General features: G+C 39.3%; 1 protein-coding gene across 2 annotated transcripts in view; it reads left to right on the top strand.

Annotated features, from left to right (window-relative positions):
• PREP (prolyl endopeptidase) overlaps positions 1 to 18,359 on the top strand; it is a 119,803-nt gene that overhangs the window by 46,586 nt on the left and 54,858 nt on the right. For both annotated transcript variants that reach the window (XM_047732078.1, XM_047732079.1), the window contains exons 7-8: positions 2,897 to 3,002; positions 16,047 to 16,238. In XM_047732078.1, the coding sequence (XP_047588034.1) occupies positions 2,897 to 3,002; positions 16,047 to 16,238 (298 nt within the window). The remainder of the gene's footprint in view (positions 1 to 2,896; positions 3,003 to 16,046; positions 16,239 to 18,359) is intronic.

Here is an 18,359-nt window from a genome sequence, read left to right as displayed (position 1 = left end):
AACTACCAGAGGGTTGACAAATCAGAAGCTGCCACTTTCTGACCAAAATGGAAAGACCTTGTGAACACCAGGGTCTTCACCAGCAACCCCAGAAAGGCCCACCTTTGCAGTGGCTGTAGATGTTCCCCAACAAAGCTTGAAAACAAGTCTCCAATGGATCAAGCCGATCTACTAACAAATTAACTGCCTCAAAACTTTTTAAAGGAAGACAAAACAAACAAGTCAGAAAATCTAGACAACATTCAAAATGTGTAGAATCCAATTTTTAAAAGTTGCAAGATGTATAAAGAAGCAGAAAAATGTGACTTATAACAAGGAGAAATAGTAGCCAATGAAACAGACTCAGAAGTGACAGGTAGTAGAACTAGCAGACAGGGACTTTTTTAAAGCTATTATAAAATAAATTTTAAAGGATTTGAGAAAATGTTAGTATAATGAACAAAGAAATAATATAAAAATGAGCCAAACATTTTTCTAGATGTGAAAATAAGCCATCCAAAATGAAAAAGTCTCTGCGTGGGCTTAATAGCAATTTAGATACTACAAAAATATCAGTGCATTTGGAAACAGGACAATTGAAAATAAGCCAAAAAGAGACAGAACAAAAACAAAAATGAACACAGCCTCATCTGTGGGACAATGCTAAGTGATCTAACATTGCGTATTTGAAGTCCTACAGTAGGGGTGAGGGGGAATATGAAAATACATAGGAGGGGGAAAAGGTCAAAAGTGTTATGAATTTGAGAAAATAGACAAAGTCATGGTTCCAAAATGCTCAACAAATCTCAAGCAGGGTCCTACAGCAAAGCCCGTTATTAATTAATTTGCATAAAACCTAAAATGATGATAAAAAAAAATCTTAAAAGCAGCAAGCACATAGTGAGAAAACACGGTGAGAAAATGGCTTGAAAATGACTTCTCACCTGAAACAATGCAAGGCAGGAGATAATAGAAAGAAAACATTTTCCTTTTTGACTACCATATTTAAAAGTACAGTTCTTCCCCTCCTCAACCCCCACATCCTGCTCCTCCCTTACTTATACCTGTCATGTTCTCCATGACATTCATCATTTTATAATATGCTACATAATTCCACATTGTCTCCTCCACTAGAACATTTTTTTCCTGATCTGTTCACTAATGTATCTTTAAATGTCTTGCACATAATGGCTGCTTAGCAAATATTTGTGGAATGAACATATAAAAGAGTAACACTTGTTGGTAAGTGTGTGAGGCTTCTGAAGACAAACAGAACCAACAGGTTATGTGTATGTATATATAGAGAGATTTATTTTTAAAGAGTTGGCTAGGGGTGCCGGGGTGGCTCAGTGGGTTAAAGCCTCTGCCTTCGGCTCAGGTCGTGATCCCAGCGTCCTGGGATTGAGCCCCGCATCAGGCTCTCTGCTCGGCGGGGAGCCTGCTTCCTCCTCTCTCTCTCTGCCTACCTCTCTGCCTACTTGTGATCTCTGTCTGTCAAATAAATAAATAAAACCTTTAAAAACAAATAAATAAATAGTTGGCTAACATGATCGTGAAGGCTTTTCAAGTCCAAAAGGTACATCAGCAGGCTGGAAATCCAGAGTTTCAGTTTGAGTCTAAGGGTGGTCTGCTGGCAGAACTCCTCCTTGCCTGGGATGGTCACTGTTTTTCTGTTAACGCTCTGGGCTGGTTGGATGATGTGTACTCACATTACGGAGGGTAATCACCTTTAAGAATCCACCAATTTAAATGCCAGTGTCATCCAAAAAACACCTTCACAGAAACATCCAGAATAATGTTTGACCAAATATCTGGGTACTGCGGTCTAGCCAAGTTGCTAGGTAAAGTTAGCCATTGTAGTAGGATGTGGAAAAACAGGAACTGTCATTCACTGTGACACGTCAGATGTAAGTCGGTACGGCCATTTCAGAAAATAATTTGGCACCACCTCACAAGGTTGAATATGTGCATATCCTGCCACTGAGCAATTTCACTTCTCTTTATAGACCTGGAAATACAGATAAGGCCACAAATTAACATGTTCAGAATTTTTGTGACGTGTTGCTTGTAATAGGAAGAAAATAGAAATAAAACATTTATTCGTGGGAAAAAGGATCAATCACTTGTGGTATATTTCTAGATCAGAATACTGCATAGCAATTAAAAAATGAATTAAATATACATATGTTGACATGGATTAATTTTTTAAATTACGTTGAATTAAAAGTTAATTCCAAAAGGATATGTGTGTATATTTATATAGAGTTTGAAACCACTTCTATTTAATTTTGGCAACTCAAAATCATAATATATTGTTTGTCATATTAGTCTACCGAGGTTGTTTTTGCTACCTGAGATTCTCCTGTTTAATACTACCAAGGAAATCCACAGAACACGGGCTTTTGGTCTTTGACATCATGTTGTAGAGGCAACTAAAGATACCTAAGGAGCTGTTCAGTAGAAACTGCATCACGTCACCAGGTTGCACCACCGATGAACTTTCTTGCATCCTGCCTGTTTTGCTAATTCTTACTCATTTACAACAATTTTAAAATACGTGACCCAAGACGAAATTTCACGGTCAGGGATATTGATATGCAGAATGGCAGATCGCATGTATTCTCAGTTAAAGCCTAGACTATAAATTTAAATAAAAATCACATTGAGTCTTAACATGCAGTTATATCTGTTGATATTTTCCATTTAAGTATTTCACTATGCTTTTTTTTTCAAACTGTGATGCAAGAGTAAAATAAATTAAAATCGATGTTTATCTTTTTTCTGACTTTCTTTTCCAGTCATAAATTTGGGGTAACCATATGACATTTGAGGTTAACCTTTATTTTTTTTAGTTAACAGTGGTTTCACAAAAGAGATTTTCTAATCAGCCCCTGCCCTGTTTTTATTTCCTTCCTAGTTGTCTGACGATGGTCGCTATGTCTTATTATCAATAAGGGAGGGATGTGATCCAGTAAACCGACTCTGGTACTGTGACCTACAGCAGGAATCCAATGGCATCAGTGGTAAGTTATCTTTCAAACAGGTAATTAGTCCAGAAAGCTCCATTAAGAAGCAATTATTTTGATCTTCCAATTGATTTCCCAAGAAACCTCCTTCCATTCAGCCGTATGAACCCTCAGTTCATATTTTTTCTTTCGGTATTGTTGCATAAAATGAGGAAAAATCGAATGAAGCTCTTTGTTGGCTTTAGCATTTTCTCCATAAATTGAGGTTAACTGTATATTTTGCATATGAATGTGGACGTGTCTGTTGATTATTGCAGATGAAGAGTGTTAAAGAGAATCTAGCTCTTTGGTCTGTAAAGCACTGTAATTGTCTAGATGTAATGGTGCAAACTGTCACAGGCAAAAGGAAGAGACCAGTGAGAATTAGTGAGGTTAACAGGTAATTATAAGATGGTTTCCTAGCACTGAGCCACATGCACAGTAGCAGCCTGATTTTGCTTTCTGGGAGCCTTATACATCATGAGAGTAAGCATAGGACCAGCCAGCTACAGATTGTGGCGGTGGCTCATTTTAAATGTTGCTCTTTTTGAGCCTGTAGGTCATAGCAGCAGCATTATCGAGTGCTAAAGCTCTCCAGCTGCACAATTTACTATGCTAAGAATACCCAGACCCCAAAACTGCACAGATAGGCTGGCACTCGGATAAGGACAGGAAGCTAACTACACTGTTCTGGTTAAAATAAATATATTTTAGAGAATGTGATGCAGATTTTCAAACTATATAATTTGAGTGCATTTTAAATTATTAGTTAGATTACTTCACTATGTTACATTATGATAAGAAAATATACAATTTTTTTTTTTAATTGATCGGGCATTGCATCATTTTTAGACTTCTCTGAGCAAGATCCACATCCCGACATTCTTAGATACTGCAGAGCGCCATTCCCAGATGCAGCAGGATAAAGTCAGCAGATTGATTCAGGTGTGACATATATATCCATTTAATAAAGATACTTGTAGGGTTTTTTCTGTTTAGGAAAAAAAAAAAAGATACACCCATTTTGATCTCAAAAAGGAAGTTGCAACAACCACACCAGTTGTCATGTTCTTTGACAGGAGCAAAACCAGCACCTAAGAATTGTTCGCTTGAGTTTCCAGTCTAGTCGACATGGAACTGAACCTCTGCAGAATGAGATCTGGAAGAAACAGGGACAGCTGTTAATCTGCTGTTACCCACACAGTATTCCTTTGTGAGTCTGAGATAGTGGAAAGGACTTCGCCTTTGCCCACTTTATTACAAATTCCAGTTCCATCATTCTTCCTCTAGAGAGCGCCAGTTTCATTTTCTTTTTATTACTTTGTTATTATATCTTTAAATTATTAGGTAGACTTGTTATTAAGTGATGCAAGTTAACAAATCAAAAAACACAAATTGCTTAATTTCCTCTAAATATAAGGAAGAGAATTTCTTCCATAGACCGGTATACTGAACTCGTATTGCTGTGTCCGCTTTAATAATAGTAATAACTGAGTGAAACTTACAAAAGGGCTGGCAGAACTCAAGGAAAGCCTGTTTTCTTCCAAACCTCTTGGTCTTTATCTTTTTTTTTTTTAACATACTTTTTAATCCCCCAATTTATCATTGCCATATTATGGAGGAATTAGAGAAGAGGGTATACCTAGAGATTGAGATTCTGGAGGGAAGATGGTGCAGAGGTACACCAGGCCATCACAAATAAAATGCCAGACACTGTAGCCCTGAAATAACATGAAGGAGAATGAAAGGAAGCATCTAAGGAACCGTAAATGGCAATAATGCATGCAGCTGGGAAGCTCCTGTTCACAAAACAAGCCAGCTCCCCACCGGCCTTCCCAGTTGGATCTTCTTTGAGTTACTTGACTGTTGTCTCTGCTTCTTTTTTTTTTTTTTTTTTAAAGATTTTATTATTTATTTGACAGACAGAGATCACAAGTAGGCAGAGAGGCAGGCAGATAGAGAGGGGGAAGCAGGCTCCCCGCAGAGCAGAGAGCCTGATGTGGGGCTCGATCTCAGAACCCTGGGATTATGACCCGAGCCGAAGGCAGAGGCTCTAACCCACTGAGCTACCCAGGCGCCCCGTTGTCTCTGCTTCTTAGGTGGCTGTTTTGCAGTCTAGGTGAAGAGCCCAGTGCTCTTACATTAGCAATTATCATTTTCCAATTTTTTTTTTAAATCATCCAGAGGAATTTTAAGGTTATTTTGTCATGATCTGAACAGAAATCCAGCCATATATGGACTAGGGCTATGTGTAAACCTGCAAATTTATTTGGTATTTGATGTCTCAGTGGAACCACTTTTTTTTTTTTTTTTTTTTTAACTTTTTTAACTGTTACATATGCTCTACGCCCAGCATAGGGCTTTGAACTCGCAATCCGGAGATCAGGAGTCTCGTGCTCTACTTACTGCTTACTGAGCCAGCCAGGTGCCCCTTAACCACATACTACTTACAAGAGTTACTCCTAGGTATATGTAGTTTTGAGCTATTGATGGCTTGTGAAGGTATCTATCAGGGTTTACCCAAAGAAGCAGAACCAGTAGGAGACATACATTAAGAGATGTTTTGTAAGAGACAGGCCTATGTGATTTGAGGACTGGCTAGCTAAGTCTGAAATCAGTAGGGCAGGCTACCAGGAAAGACAGTCTGGAATTCTCAGGCACAGGCTGAAGCTGCCGTCTGCAGGCGGTATTTCTGTCTCAGAGAAACCTCAATTCCCAGAGAAGACATTTCAACTGATTGAATCAGGCCTGCCTAGATTATCTAGGATAATCTCCTTTACCTAAAATCAACTGATTATGGTCTTTAATCACACCTACAGAACACCTTTGCAGTAACACCTTGGTCAGTATTTGATTGATTAACTCCAGACATGTCAAAAAGACCATCCGAGTGAGCTCATGGAAAACCACAGGGAGAGCAAACAAGTCTGACCATACTAACCTAATTTCACTTTTTAATAAGGTGACTAAACTGACCAGTATTTGGAATTCATTGAGGCACTTAAAAAAGTATATGGTATCCTATAGATTTGGAAGCGAATAATAGGATAGGTGGATTTGAAGCTTTGATTTGTACACTGATATGCATACTAAAGCACTGGGGAGTGTTGGCCAGTGACAGCTGCTAATGTCTGTGTCTGGCTCAGCTTGCCATTTCTTTTTCATCATTGCTTCACTAGCATTAACTCTGTGGATGACATAAACCTCAGAGTAGTTACTCCTTTGAATGGCAGTCCTAGGATTCTGAAAACTCTGGACAGTCACAATGATCGGCCAGTACTAATTAAGATGAAATGGGGATCTGTTTCCGTGCTTGGGTTTAAGTCAGTTGCATACAACAATATTAAAGAGAGCTTGTTCGTTTGTTTTCATTGACAGCTGGTTCATTAGGAGTCAGTGATATGATTATTACTGTTCAAAGAGACAAGTACTATGAGTTGAACTGTTGAAGACATTAAGTATAGTTAGTTTATAACAGGAGAGACCTAGCAGATCAAGACAGTGATCGTTAAAAATTTTTTAAATAATCCCTACTGATCAGGATTGGATGTATTGCAACAATAACCAGAACACTTTCAAGTCTGATGTGAATCTTAGTCTCAGCTCCAAGACTCACTAACTGGTGAGCCTGGGGTGGGAATGTTTTCTCTCACTATTTCCATGACTACTGATGGGGAAGGAATACCTACGTCAGGAGGAATTGTGAGGCGTAATGAAGAGGTATGGAACACAGCTTAGCAGGGTTCCTGGCACATAGTAGGTTCTTAGGAATTCCTCCCTTCTTTTTTCTGTTGTTTCTTGACTGAAAGAAGAATATTTGGAATGAGCACGCTTTGATTTGGGATACCACGGGAACATAGATTGAGGAAGTCCTAGAATAAATAGTTAACCTTCCGTATCAAAGCTGCTCTAAACACAGATCTTAGTATTGACTTGTTTCCTGCAAAACCAGATTCATAATAAAAAAAAATGTCCTTTCATTAACAAAAACATAAATAGGTGTGTCTCTAAGTGCAAGACTGTGTGGGGAGGTGTCTAATTTTTACAGGTTGATAATTGAAATTTTGGGGGTTTATATGCCAGAGATCTTTTTCTTGCTATTTCCTTACCTGTTCCATGTTTGTTATATTTTTTAAACGAGGGGAATAATAACTAATATTTAACTGAAATGCTAAATGTGCTAGTTAAATATTAGATGAGTTAAACTTGAAGAGCCAGTGACCAAAAACTAAATCTGTTATGAAATCTTTCATTTTATATTGCTGAAATTTAACCTAAAGCCTTTCTGCTATGATTTTAATCTTTCTTGCCTTAAAGGCAGGGGAAATGATCAGCATTTTCATGCAAATTAATTCTTCATTTATTAGGGCATCGCTGAATTGCTTGTCAGGAAAACTAAATAATTTTACTTAGGTAGCACTTTTTAACTTTTCTGTCAACTTTGCCTCCCAAGAAAATCTTCTTCCCCTGTGCATTTTGAAATGAGAATCACAAAAAGCACAAAAAAGTGGCTGATGGCTATACAATATCATAGAAAAAACAGGACACAGAGAAAACAAAACTACAAAAATACAGGATGGGAAAAAAAAATCCTAGAGCCTTGAGAGTTAAAGGAGTTCCCTGTGAAACTGGATTCCTTTGTCATTTACATTTGTCTTGTAAATTCCAATTTTTCTTCTCCAACCTGCTGACCATCTTGCCACTCTGTTAGCCGGATCTCTCCTTGGAGAACCTCCTTTCCACCATTTACATCTGCAGTATTTTCGCTTGAGAATGATTTCTGTTACAAACTGTGGACCATAGCTTTTCCCCAGAACTGCAATCAGAGTGGTTGGCTGCTCCTTTCCTGACCTTTATGTCTAGGTGAGTCCTCTGACTCACCTCATTCACCACTGTGTAGAAACAGCACTAGGCATATATGTGATTTCCTAGGTGTTCAAAACTGCCAAGGAGGTGCTCTCCAAAGAACATCGCACCCCCTTTGGCGCCGACTGCTGGAGACATGTTCTGAGTTGCTCTCTACTTACTTCGGGGAAGGAGAGATTTTTGTCTTAGCCGTAAGCACATTTTCTCATGCCTTCGGTTGACGCCTTTCCTTCTACAGTTGACTGTTCTCTTTTGCCAAATTCTGATTTCTTTTTCTCTCCATACAAAAATGAAACAAAAACAATAATAACACTTTTGAGTATTTGTGAGCTGCATGAGATCAGGTCTGTCTTGCTTTCCGGATTGCCCAGCACCTAGAGCAGTACCTGACAGATAATAAGGACTCGGTCCTTGACCAGATTTTACTCAGGCTTCCCTAAGTTCTCTTCCTAACTAGGCCTCAACCTTGGTTCCTTGGCCTCCTCTCTCATTGGACCAACATAGCTTAGTTGTAACAAGAATCTCACTACATCAATTTAGAGAGAATCCCCTACCCTCCATATCTGATCACCCTTGGTATCTGGTCAAATTCCTCACCCCTCCCCTCCCCCACCACTGTCCCCCACATGCTGATGACTTTGACCTGCCCTCACCAAGAATATTCTTGGGTCAGTTTCACAAGAAATCCTCTACTCCATGTGTCCTCTCAGTGACTACCCCTCTGTCCGTTCTGCTCATTGGCTATAAATCCCCAGCTGTCTTTTTTGTATTTGGAGTTAAGTCTGATCTCTCTCTCTTATTGTGATAGTCTTGACACCTATCTCAGCAGTCCTAAATACAATCTTCTTTACCATTTTAACAAGTGTGAGATAATTTTTTTCCTTTAACATAGACTCATAGAAGGTGGGTTCCAGCTTGTCTTGAATATCATTAGCCCTTTGTGGCTCCTGGTGCTCAGAGGGCCCTGCTTTATAAGCCAACTTCCATCAGTAACTGTTAAATTTTCTTGGAAGCATTTTGAATCTTCACTTTTCTGGCCACCTAAATTTTTTTTAGTTGAATTTTTATCCTCTGTTAAACTCTGAGAATGATGAGTAGGTAAGACCATGTTTCTCCAGTCTTGTATATTGTACAAGCAGGAGATTTTTGCTTCTCTTTGTCTGTTCCTTGTTTAAGACCAAAAATGAGGAAACCACTTAGGACCCCAGGCTGGCATGATAATTTAACCATTCTGCAGTAGAAAAGACAGCTGAGTCTTGACTCCTGTGATTCTTTATGTGATTGATGCCTGTAGATTAGTTGAAATTAATCATTCTGAACCTTGGAAGAAAATGATCCGTGTCTAGATTTTCTTAGTTATATTTTCTCTACTTTTCTTAATAGTTTTTTGAATTATATATGTATTTTGTTTGTAAGTTTATTATCCTATTTTGAATATGCAGTTGGTCCTTGAACAGCCCTAATTTGACCTTTGCATATCCATGTATACACGGATTTTTCCTTTTCTTGATAATAAATACAGTATTAAACTGTAAAGGTATTTTCTCTTATGATTTTTTAGTGGTCACTTCCCTGTAGCTTATGTTATTGTAAGGATACTGAATATAATACATATAACATACAAAATATATGCTAATTGACCGGTGGTGTTGTCAGGAAAGCTTCCAGTCGACAATGGTCCAGGAGTAAAGTTTTGAGGGAGGTAAAAGTATACGTGGATTTTTGACTCTGCAGGGGATGGTGTTCCTAACCCTTGCACTGTTCCACGGTCAGTAGTATGTAGAGTTACTTCATATCAACTAAATTGGGAATAAATTTTCACATATTTTCTCTATGACTGTTAAACATCAGGCCTTAGATCTGTTCTTTTTTCATATATTTGGACTTTAAAAATTTTCATTAAAATTTAACTTATACCCTGAAAATATAAGCGATGGTTTTCAACATTCTCTTATACAAATTTATCTTAGTGTTCAATATAGTTAATGTACATTTCTGAATAGTTTTATTGGAAAAGTATGAGACTACGACTTTAATTTCGATTGCTTCTGTTGTCTTCACACTGTCAACAGATACATATGTTTCAGTCTGAAATGCAGGATTTTATAAATGTTACCTGTTTAGTTTGGAAGCAGACACATAGCAGGACATAGCAGCACCCCGCTCCGTGCTGTTCTTCCTCCCCTGGTGTGCTCCCCACCTGCTGGGTCCAATTTCAGGGCGCAGCGGTGCTGTGACCTGGCACACAGGCCCAGGCTCAGAAGTAGGACAGCTCTGGAATTGAAAACACTCAGCTCCTTCCTGCTCCCCTCTGGTTTTTTGTTGTTGTTGTTGTTCCCTCTCTTTTTGGTTCTTTCAATTTTTCTGTGAAAGGTCAGAGACTTCATTTCATCTTTTATAGGGTGGCCAACAAAAGAGACTCTGACCATTTGGCCCAGTTCTGAATGAATTTAAATTTGTATTAGAGGTTTTTAAGTAGAATCTTTAGGAAGCAATTATTAGGTGAAAACATCTATCAGAGCCTGAAATCCTTGTTAGTGACATAACTACTCCTGGCACGAACGTCACCGTCCTCCAGACAGGCCCAAAGTGGTCTTTGCTCCCTATTGCAGCATTAACGAAGCCTTCGGCAAAAAAGACAGGTGGTGCAGACATCATTGATCTTCGTAAGGAAATACCACCTCACCCTTACTTCATCCAGACTTTAACCAACCTGTCTCTCTGCTTTTTCCTTTTCTGCTGAAAGTTTGAGCCTTCTAGGCTGATGAAGTTTCTAGCACTCAGCATGTTGTTTTAGTACTTCCATGTCATTAAAGAAATTGGCTTTCTTCTGAATAAGAAATGCATCTACACTCCAGATTACATGTAAAAATAAAAAGAGCTCAGTATTCATCAGACACCTAAATGGCTCCTTTAGCCATCTCTGGCTAACACAGGGTACACCTCTTGTTTCTAGGTAGCTGGGACCATAGTGACTCCACGGGTCATGCCTTGTGGGGTTGGGGTGTCTTTTGGGGGTGGAGTGGAAAGGGGGAGATAAACATTTAAGAAACTTGAAACAAAGGACTTGTCCGAAGTGTAGCAAGCTCAGCTGAATGTGAAGAGCCAGACGAACAGGGGAGGAGGGCCTCTCTGGGAGACAGGGAGTCATTAGAAACAAGAGTGCGTTTCAGAGAGGGAATGCAAGAAGGGCAGAAAGAATTGGAACATCAAAAGATAGCATAAAAATAAGCAAGACATGGATTTTGAAGTTAAAAAAAGTAGTAGTGATAAAATTAGTATTTTCACTAATTTTAAAATGAGTGATTTTAAGGGCTTTTTCTAGGAAAATAGCTGTGTGTTGTGACAGATGGAAATTAGATTTTAAAGTTCACTATTAGCAAATCAGGCTGTTCAGAAGCCACATTTGGCTTATTTTTGTCATTTGAAGAACGCTGGGATTATTTGGAATAGTAGTAAGTATTGACTGTTTAACATTTTCTGTGTGCCAAATTCTGAGCAAAGAGTGTCGAGAATTCAGGTAGCCTTCTCAACAACCTCTGAGGAGCACATGTTGTTATCCCCAGGAGCCTGGGATGTGAGGCCAGTTCACTTTCCTGAGGTAAAGATTCAGACTCAGGTCAGCTGATAGACCCAAGCCCATGTTCTAATCATCATTGTGAGGCAGGGGAGGTGGAAAGTTGTTGTCAGACCAGAACAGCCACCTTCCCCCACCTTCGGTTTTAGAGCAAGACCACACTTTCCATTTGTTTATGTTGTTACATAGTGTTTCATAAAGTATAAAAGCACTTTTTAGCTCCTGTTGCTAGAGAGCTTACGAAAATTTTCTGTGAAACATAGTTAATACCATGCATTTTCAAAGAAAGCAATAAAAGTAATGACTTTGCTCTAGGGAAAGCATAAGATGAATTATTTTAAGCTAATCTTCACTCAGTAAACAAATCATTCCCCAACCAAGAATCAGGTCTATAAAAAGTAATTTTAACTTTAATGTGAAGAAGTTTGGGAATTGGATTCTTTTGGCTTCAGAGTGAATAATGTCACTTACAGAGAAAAGAATCTAAGAAAAGGTTGGCAAAAAACCGAGATGTTTGGGAGTTAAGCCATGTCTCTTTTTTAAAAGTAATTTTTCTGTGTTCCATTTAAATCAATAGAGTTCTGACTTGTGAATAACAAAACTGAGTGAGCCCCATTGTTCAACTGAAATACCATTTCTCTTGAATTATTTCATGCCAAAGCCCTGAGGAGCAAGGAGCTCAGGAGAGCAGAAGGATTTTGAGCTCCATTTTAAACGTGCTGCCCCATGTGGGCCAGTACTCTGAACCACCTTTGTATAAATCCAGCCACATAACTCATATTTGAATGAATTTATGACTTGTAGTATTTATTAATGACTGAGGTTAATACTCCGGAATTTGATGGTAGATAACGACCACAAACTCTGTTGTTTTGGTGTTCACTGGAGCCTTGATTATTTAAAACAAATGTGCCACATCTTCAGGCTCCTCTGATTATATAGAGATAGTTGAAGGAAATGTCTACTGTGCCTTTGGTAGATGTTTCAGTGACTTTTTGTGTTGGGAGTGGGGTGGCTAGGGTCATAATAAATATCACTACAATGGCTGCAAGACCTTTTCAGGTAGAAACCCTAAGATGGTTACTTTGAGAAATAAAGGTTGCACATCAGGAAATGTTTTATTGTCAGGGGAACATTTAAGGAATCTGACATTTTCCTGAGCCAAAACTCTTATGTCTACAAATGTCATAGTCCAGAAAATTCTGATTCATCATTCTTACTATAAACAAATGTACCTTTCTGATTGTCTGCAATTTTTACATTACCCACTAATTTTTTAGTTATTTAGTTACTCTTCTAAGGAATATTTTTTGGTTTTTTTTTCCCCTTTTAAAGCATTGTTTTCTGTAAATTAAAAAATGAAGTTAGCTTTGGTTACCTGCTTTTGAGATTAGCAGTTTGTCACTAAAAAAAAAAAAAAAATTATAATTTGAACGCACAGCTTAATCTTTATAAAAATTAATTGTAAGGATTTCTCTTTGAAGGAGTTTAGCAGATTATATATTCTGAGTAACCTCCCAGTTGAAATAACTGAAATGCTGTAAGAAGTTTATAAAGTATCTTTCTAAATATATTGCTAAATTGGTACACAAAACAAGAGAAACCATAGAGACCAAAGACAAAATGAAAGCAGGAATCCTGGGTTGTTCTGGGATGTTCCTCCTGGGCTTTGGGAGTTGAGTTCCCATCTGATGGCCACCTAGGGCAAGGGGATGGAGGATAAAGCCTCTGGTTCTCCATGTTGGAAAGTCTAATAAGGGATACTGTCAATGTAATGGTGATTAAGAAATAAACCTGGGAGCGGGGAAATGGGGAGTGAGGAGAGGAGGAAAACCTGCCTGCCTTTACCTTCGCACTAGTGAGGGAGAGGGAGCAGCAGCATGTGAATTCTCCTAAAACATGAAGAAGACTGATGTGGGTACAGTTGTCTGGATTGCTCCTCTGAGGTCCAAAAGTCCTCATGCCAAGAATTTAACGTAAAGGGTTCCCAGGTTCATTGCCTCCCAATAGGCAAATGGAAGCCAAATGGAAGTCTTCTCTGGAGGAGTGCCACTTTAACCAGGCCTCCACGAATTGCCACATATAATGTTTCAGGGGAAATCATTTCACAGTCAAAAATCTCAAATTAAAGAAAAAAGTCACAGGAGTGCCTGGGTGGCTCAGTGGATTAAGCCTCTGCCTTTGGCTCAGGTCATGGTCTCAGGGTACTGGGATCGAACCCCGCATCAGGATCTCTGCTTAGCAGAGAGCCTGCTCCCCCACCCCCTGCCTGCCTCTCTGCCTATTCATGATCTCTCTCTCTGTCAAATAAATAAATAAAACCTTTTAAAAAAGAAAAAGTCACAAATCAGACAAAATCACCAGCATGAGCAATAGAACAACCAGAAGTAGCAGAGTGGACTTATCCCATTCCTAATGTAAAATAAGTAAATTAAATATACTTTTAAAAATAAATAATGTGATTCTGCTTTTATAAAAATAAGCAAACAAGAAGCTTGGAAGTATGAGCAGGAAATGACATATCATAAAGAATGACCAGACTGGAAGAAGACTAAGTAGAATTTCTGCAAATAAGGAATGTGGTTATTAACATTAAAAAATCTAGTTATTAGGTTGAAGAAATTAGACACAGCTGAAGAGAGAATTAATGAATTAGAATATGAATATAAGGAAATTACCTGGAATGTAGCCCACCAAGAAGTGGAAAGCATGAGTGGTGAAGAGACCTGGGAAAGAAAATCTTTTCAGAAATGATAACACAATTGGGATCATTTTGCAGAGGACAATCAGCCTAAAATGTTACCATGAGAATCACATAGCTGTCTAAATATCAAAGTAGACTTTAAAGTAAAAAGCATTGCTAAAAGGACTTCTGGGTGGCTCAGTGGGTTAAGCTTCTGCCTTCAGCTCGGGTCATGATCTCAGGGTCCTAGGATGGAGGTTTGCGTTGGGCTCTCTGCTCGGCAGGGGGCCTGCTTCCTCTTCTCTCTTTAGAATGATGTTGTCAAATTCCCTAAAACTCTCAACTGAATTTTGATTGGAATTATGTTAAAGTTATAGATTTCCTTTGGGATTATTTGCACCTTTGAAATACTGAGTCTTCCCATCTAGAGATAACGGTATGTGTTTCCAGTTATTCAGGGTATTTTTTTGTTGTTGCTTTTAGGATGCCTTAGGGAAGTTTTAGAGCCTTCTTCATATAGATTCCACATTTCATGTTAAGTGCATTCCTTTTTTTTTTTTTTTAAGATTTTATTTATTTATTTGAAAGAGAATGAGAGAACATGACGGGGGGAGGGTCAGAGGCAGAAGCAGACTCCCTGCTGAGCAGGGAGCCCAATGTGGGACTAGATCCTGGGACTCCAAGATCATAACCTGAGCCGAAGGCAGTCACTTAACCAACTGAGCCACCCAGGTGCCCTGCCTCCCTAAGTATTAATTTTGCTTCTGCTCTAAAAGAGGGCCGTCCTCATCCCATGTTTTCTAACTGGTTATTGCTGGCATATAAGAAAGCTATGGCTTTTGTTTAACTGCTTATTATTTTAATTCTAGTCATTTGTTTTAACGTAATATTTATTGAGTTTTTGTTGTGGGTAGGTATTAGTAGTCACTTTATAATAATTTTTGAATAAACTTCCTCTTCCTAGTTTACAGTTGAGGAAAATGAAGCTAAGGGGAGGATAAAGAGATTACTCAAGGTCACACCATTAAATAGTTGAGCTGGGGTTTTAATTCAGTTATGTCTCAAAAAAAAAACCAAACCCCTCTTTCTACTATCAGAGTATATTTTTCTTGATAAATTTAATTCAACAAAAAAATCATATAAGATATTATGCTATGGAGATGAATGAGATCATGTAAAATAGCCTTGAAAGACTCAAGGAATATAAACAAACTCCCAATTAGCAGTTTCACTGAGAAATTTAAGGTAGGAGATTAGTTAGAGAGTAGCTAAGATCTGGCATTGCCTGTCAGTAGTTTAGAAATCATAGAGCTCATTTGTTTATAAAACTTTTGAAAGGTATTCTGAACATCTGTGTCGGTCACATTGTGAAATAGATGTCTTCCTGGTGTTTTTTTTTTTTTAATTTATATTTTTTATTTTATAAGTGGCATTTAGTGTAAAATCAACCCTGGTTGTGTGTGTGTATGTGTGTGTTATGATATCATCTCTGTGTGTGTGTGTGTGTCTTGTGTGTATCTGTGTGTGTGCACGCGTGTGAAATCATCCTGGGGGAGAGCCACTGCCAGAAGACCCAGAGGGAACTGATGAAGATGTGGAATGGTATGGTGGCAGTTGAGGTGGAAGGTAGTGTTCCAATAGGAGACACACTCAGGTAGAGGAGGATTTCCCAGATTACATGAGGCAGGATGCTTAGAGGAGAGGCCTTCAGTCTCCTTCATTGCCGGGGTTTTCAGGAAAAAAATTTCTTCACATTTTTAAAAACCTTAAAATTCACCTGTACTTGTCCTTGCTGTCTCAAGCCTTAGATCTTCCAAATACTGTGTCTGCTCTGTGTTCCATGGACATACTTTTCTGTCCTCCCTTCCATACACATAAATAAACCACACTGTTTTTAGCACAGGAGAGGTGACAGGGATCTTTGGTCTCTCACCAGGAATCCTGAAGTGGGTAAAACTGATCGACAACTTTGAAGGAGAATATGACTATGTGACCAATGAGGGGACGGTGTTCACGTTCAAGACAAATCGCCATTCGCCTAACTATCGCCTGATCAACATCGACTTCACAGATCCCGAGGAGTCGAAGTGGAAAGTGCTTGTTCCTGAGCACGAGAAGGATGTCTTAGGTAAGATCCCGTGCTACTGGAACACTGTGTGCTTTTGTTTTTAGTGAGAAGGCCAAAAACTGGTACACTCTCATTCTCTGGAGACTGGTTACAAGGTAAAGAGCCTTAAGCCTTCAGTCATCGAGAGCGAAGTGTCTGAGCAGCATCTGTGTGGTTAGTACGACGTCACGCAGGGTCTTCAGAAAATTGTGGAGTATGAATCCAGGCTTCCAGCGGTAGTGTATTGTTGCTTTAATACACTTTAATACAGTTGCCTCTCTGTGTAGTAAACCATTTAGATCAGAATCCTTAGCTTTTAGGCTTTTGAATAACCTTTGGCTGTTTGTATTATACCTGTTGTAGATTTCGGAGTGGATCTACAGTCCTCTCATTGGAAAAGAAGAGACTGTTGTCAGATGTCACTGAAACTTCATATGTGCACGGAGCTACATTAACCTCTTGAGAACCTCCCTTAAGCAATTGTTTCAGAGTGCCCCTAAGTTCCCTCTTACTCATTTTCTCTGTGATTTTCCAAAAATGATATGCTGCTTTATAAATTATTCATTGCTTGAAAGGTAATTTGATGAGACTAAGACCCGCGAAGTTTGCTACCATTTTTTATACAAAAGGAGAGTCTGGTACCCTCAAGCCAAGGAAGACTTTACTTGTAGGATGTGAACTTGTGCTGATGGGTTGAATAGGGTAAAATCTAGCGCTATCCCAAATTGTGAAGGTATAAGATACAAAATTAGGAAAACAGTTCCTTTTGAGATCTGCAGAGTGGCCCTGTCTGATAAGGCAGTTCTTGCTGTGACTTTCAGTGAATTAAAGCACAAGTACTAGAATCAGGTCCAGGTTCACATCCAAGAAAAGTAGGGGATTCTTTCCCCCTTAGCTCAAGGCAGTATGCCCTGTGCTTGGCACATTAAACCTGGCCTTGCATAGGGGTAGAAGGGAAAGGACAGACGACGGACTGTCTCAGGGAGAGCTTCCTGCTGGGCCCTTGTTTCTGCAGTTCTCTTGGCCCTGGAAGAAGCACTACTGTGGGTGTTTGCCTGAGATTCTCCTCAGCCCTTGGGCGTCTGAGTGCACTCCACCCCTTTCTTCTCTACTGAGGTCTCCACATCCTTCTGGGAAGTTCTTTAGGACAGGACCCAAGACAAACCCCATGCCTGCTCTTTCCTGCAAAACCCAACTCTGGAACTCTGAGGCAGCAGTGTATCCCAGGCCCTTCCTCTGGCTTCTAGATGTTCGGTCATAGTCCTTTTAGCTTCTCAGGTTTGGCTCTTTCATAAGCTGGGCTTCTCCCTTGGGCGGGGGGAGGATTGGTGGGGGCAGAACATGGCAGGGGCTCTCTTCAAGGACATTTCTCCACCTGCCTCCTCAGAATCTTCATTCACCGCCTGACCCTCATTTATCTTTGGATGAGGGATCCATGAGCCAAGGAACACGGTTTTGGCCATTTCCTTCAACATCTTCGTATGAGGAATCTGGTTTGTAGTGACTTCAGTAGCCTGGTGGCTTCAAGCCAAACCGAGACAGAATATCCCCTCCAAGGGTGGCAAGAGCCAGCATTCAGTGAGTGCTTCCTAAGTGCCACATGAATTTTGCCCCATCATATTTGGTGGGTCCAGGTGAGCCTTTAGTGGCATAAGTCTTCATGTAGGTGGCCTGGGTGTTTTTCAGGAGCAAGTCAGGTTGCACCAGTGATCCTTATATAGGGAGCTGTCGGAGATAGAAGCATCTCCCCAAACATGTGAGTTTTCTGCCTTTAAAGTCCTGAGGAAGTGGTTCTACTTATGTCTTAAGGTGACATTCTCTTTCACTTGTACATCGAATGAGATGCAAATCGATGCTTAGAGATTTGGGGGGATGTGATATATCTTTACAATCTTTCTTCTCTAAGGTTATAAGTTCTTTAGAAAAAGGAAACCTTCAATATTCACCAGAACTCATCAATTCAGAGAGAAGCGCTCTTGCATTTGCTATATATCATTAGCACAGAATGCCCTATGGAGAATAAAAACCAGAGATGAGTCATAAAGTGCAGCCATAAAGTCAGAGCTTTTATTAATGACAGTCGACAAATCACCTTGTCTTTTCCTTATTCACTCCATCTGTTTTATAATTCTGACATGCTCA

Source organism: Lutra lutra, chromosome 6 (genome assembly GCF_902655055.1).
Source record: "Lutra lutra chromosome 6, mLutLut1.2, whole genome shotgun sequence".
NCBI classification, from domain to species: Eukaryota; Metazoa; Chordata; class Mammalia; order Carnivora; family Mustelidae; genus Lutra; species Lutra lutra.
The sequence above is the reverse complement of the archived record's forward strand: the minus strand, read 5'-3'. Positions and strand labels throughout refer to the sequence as shown.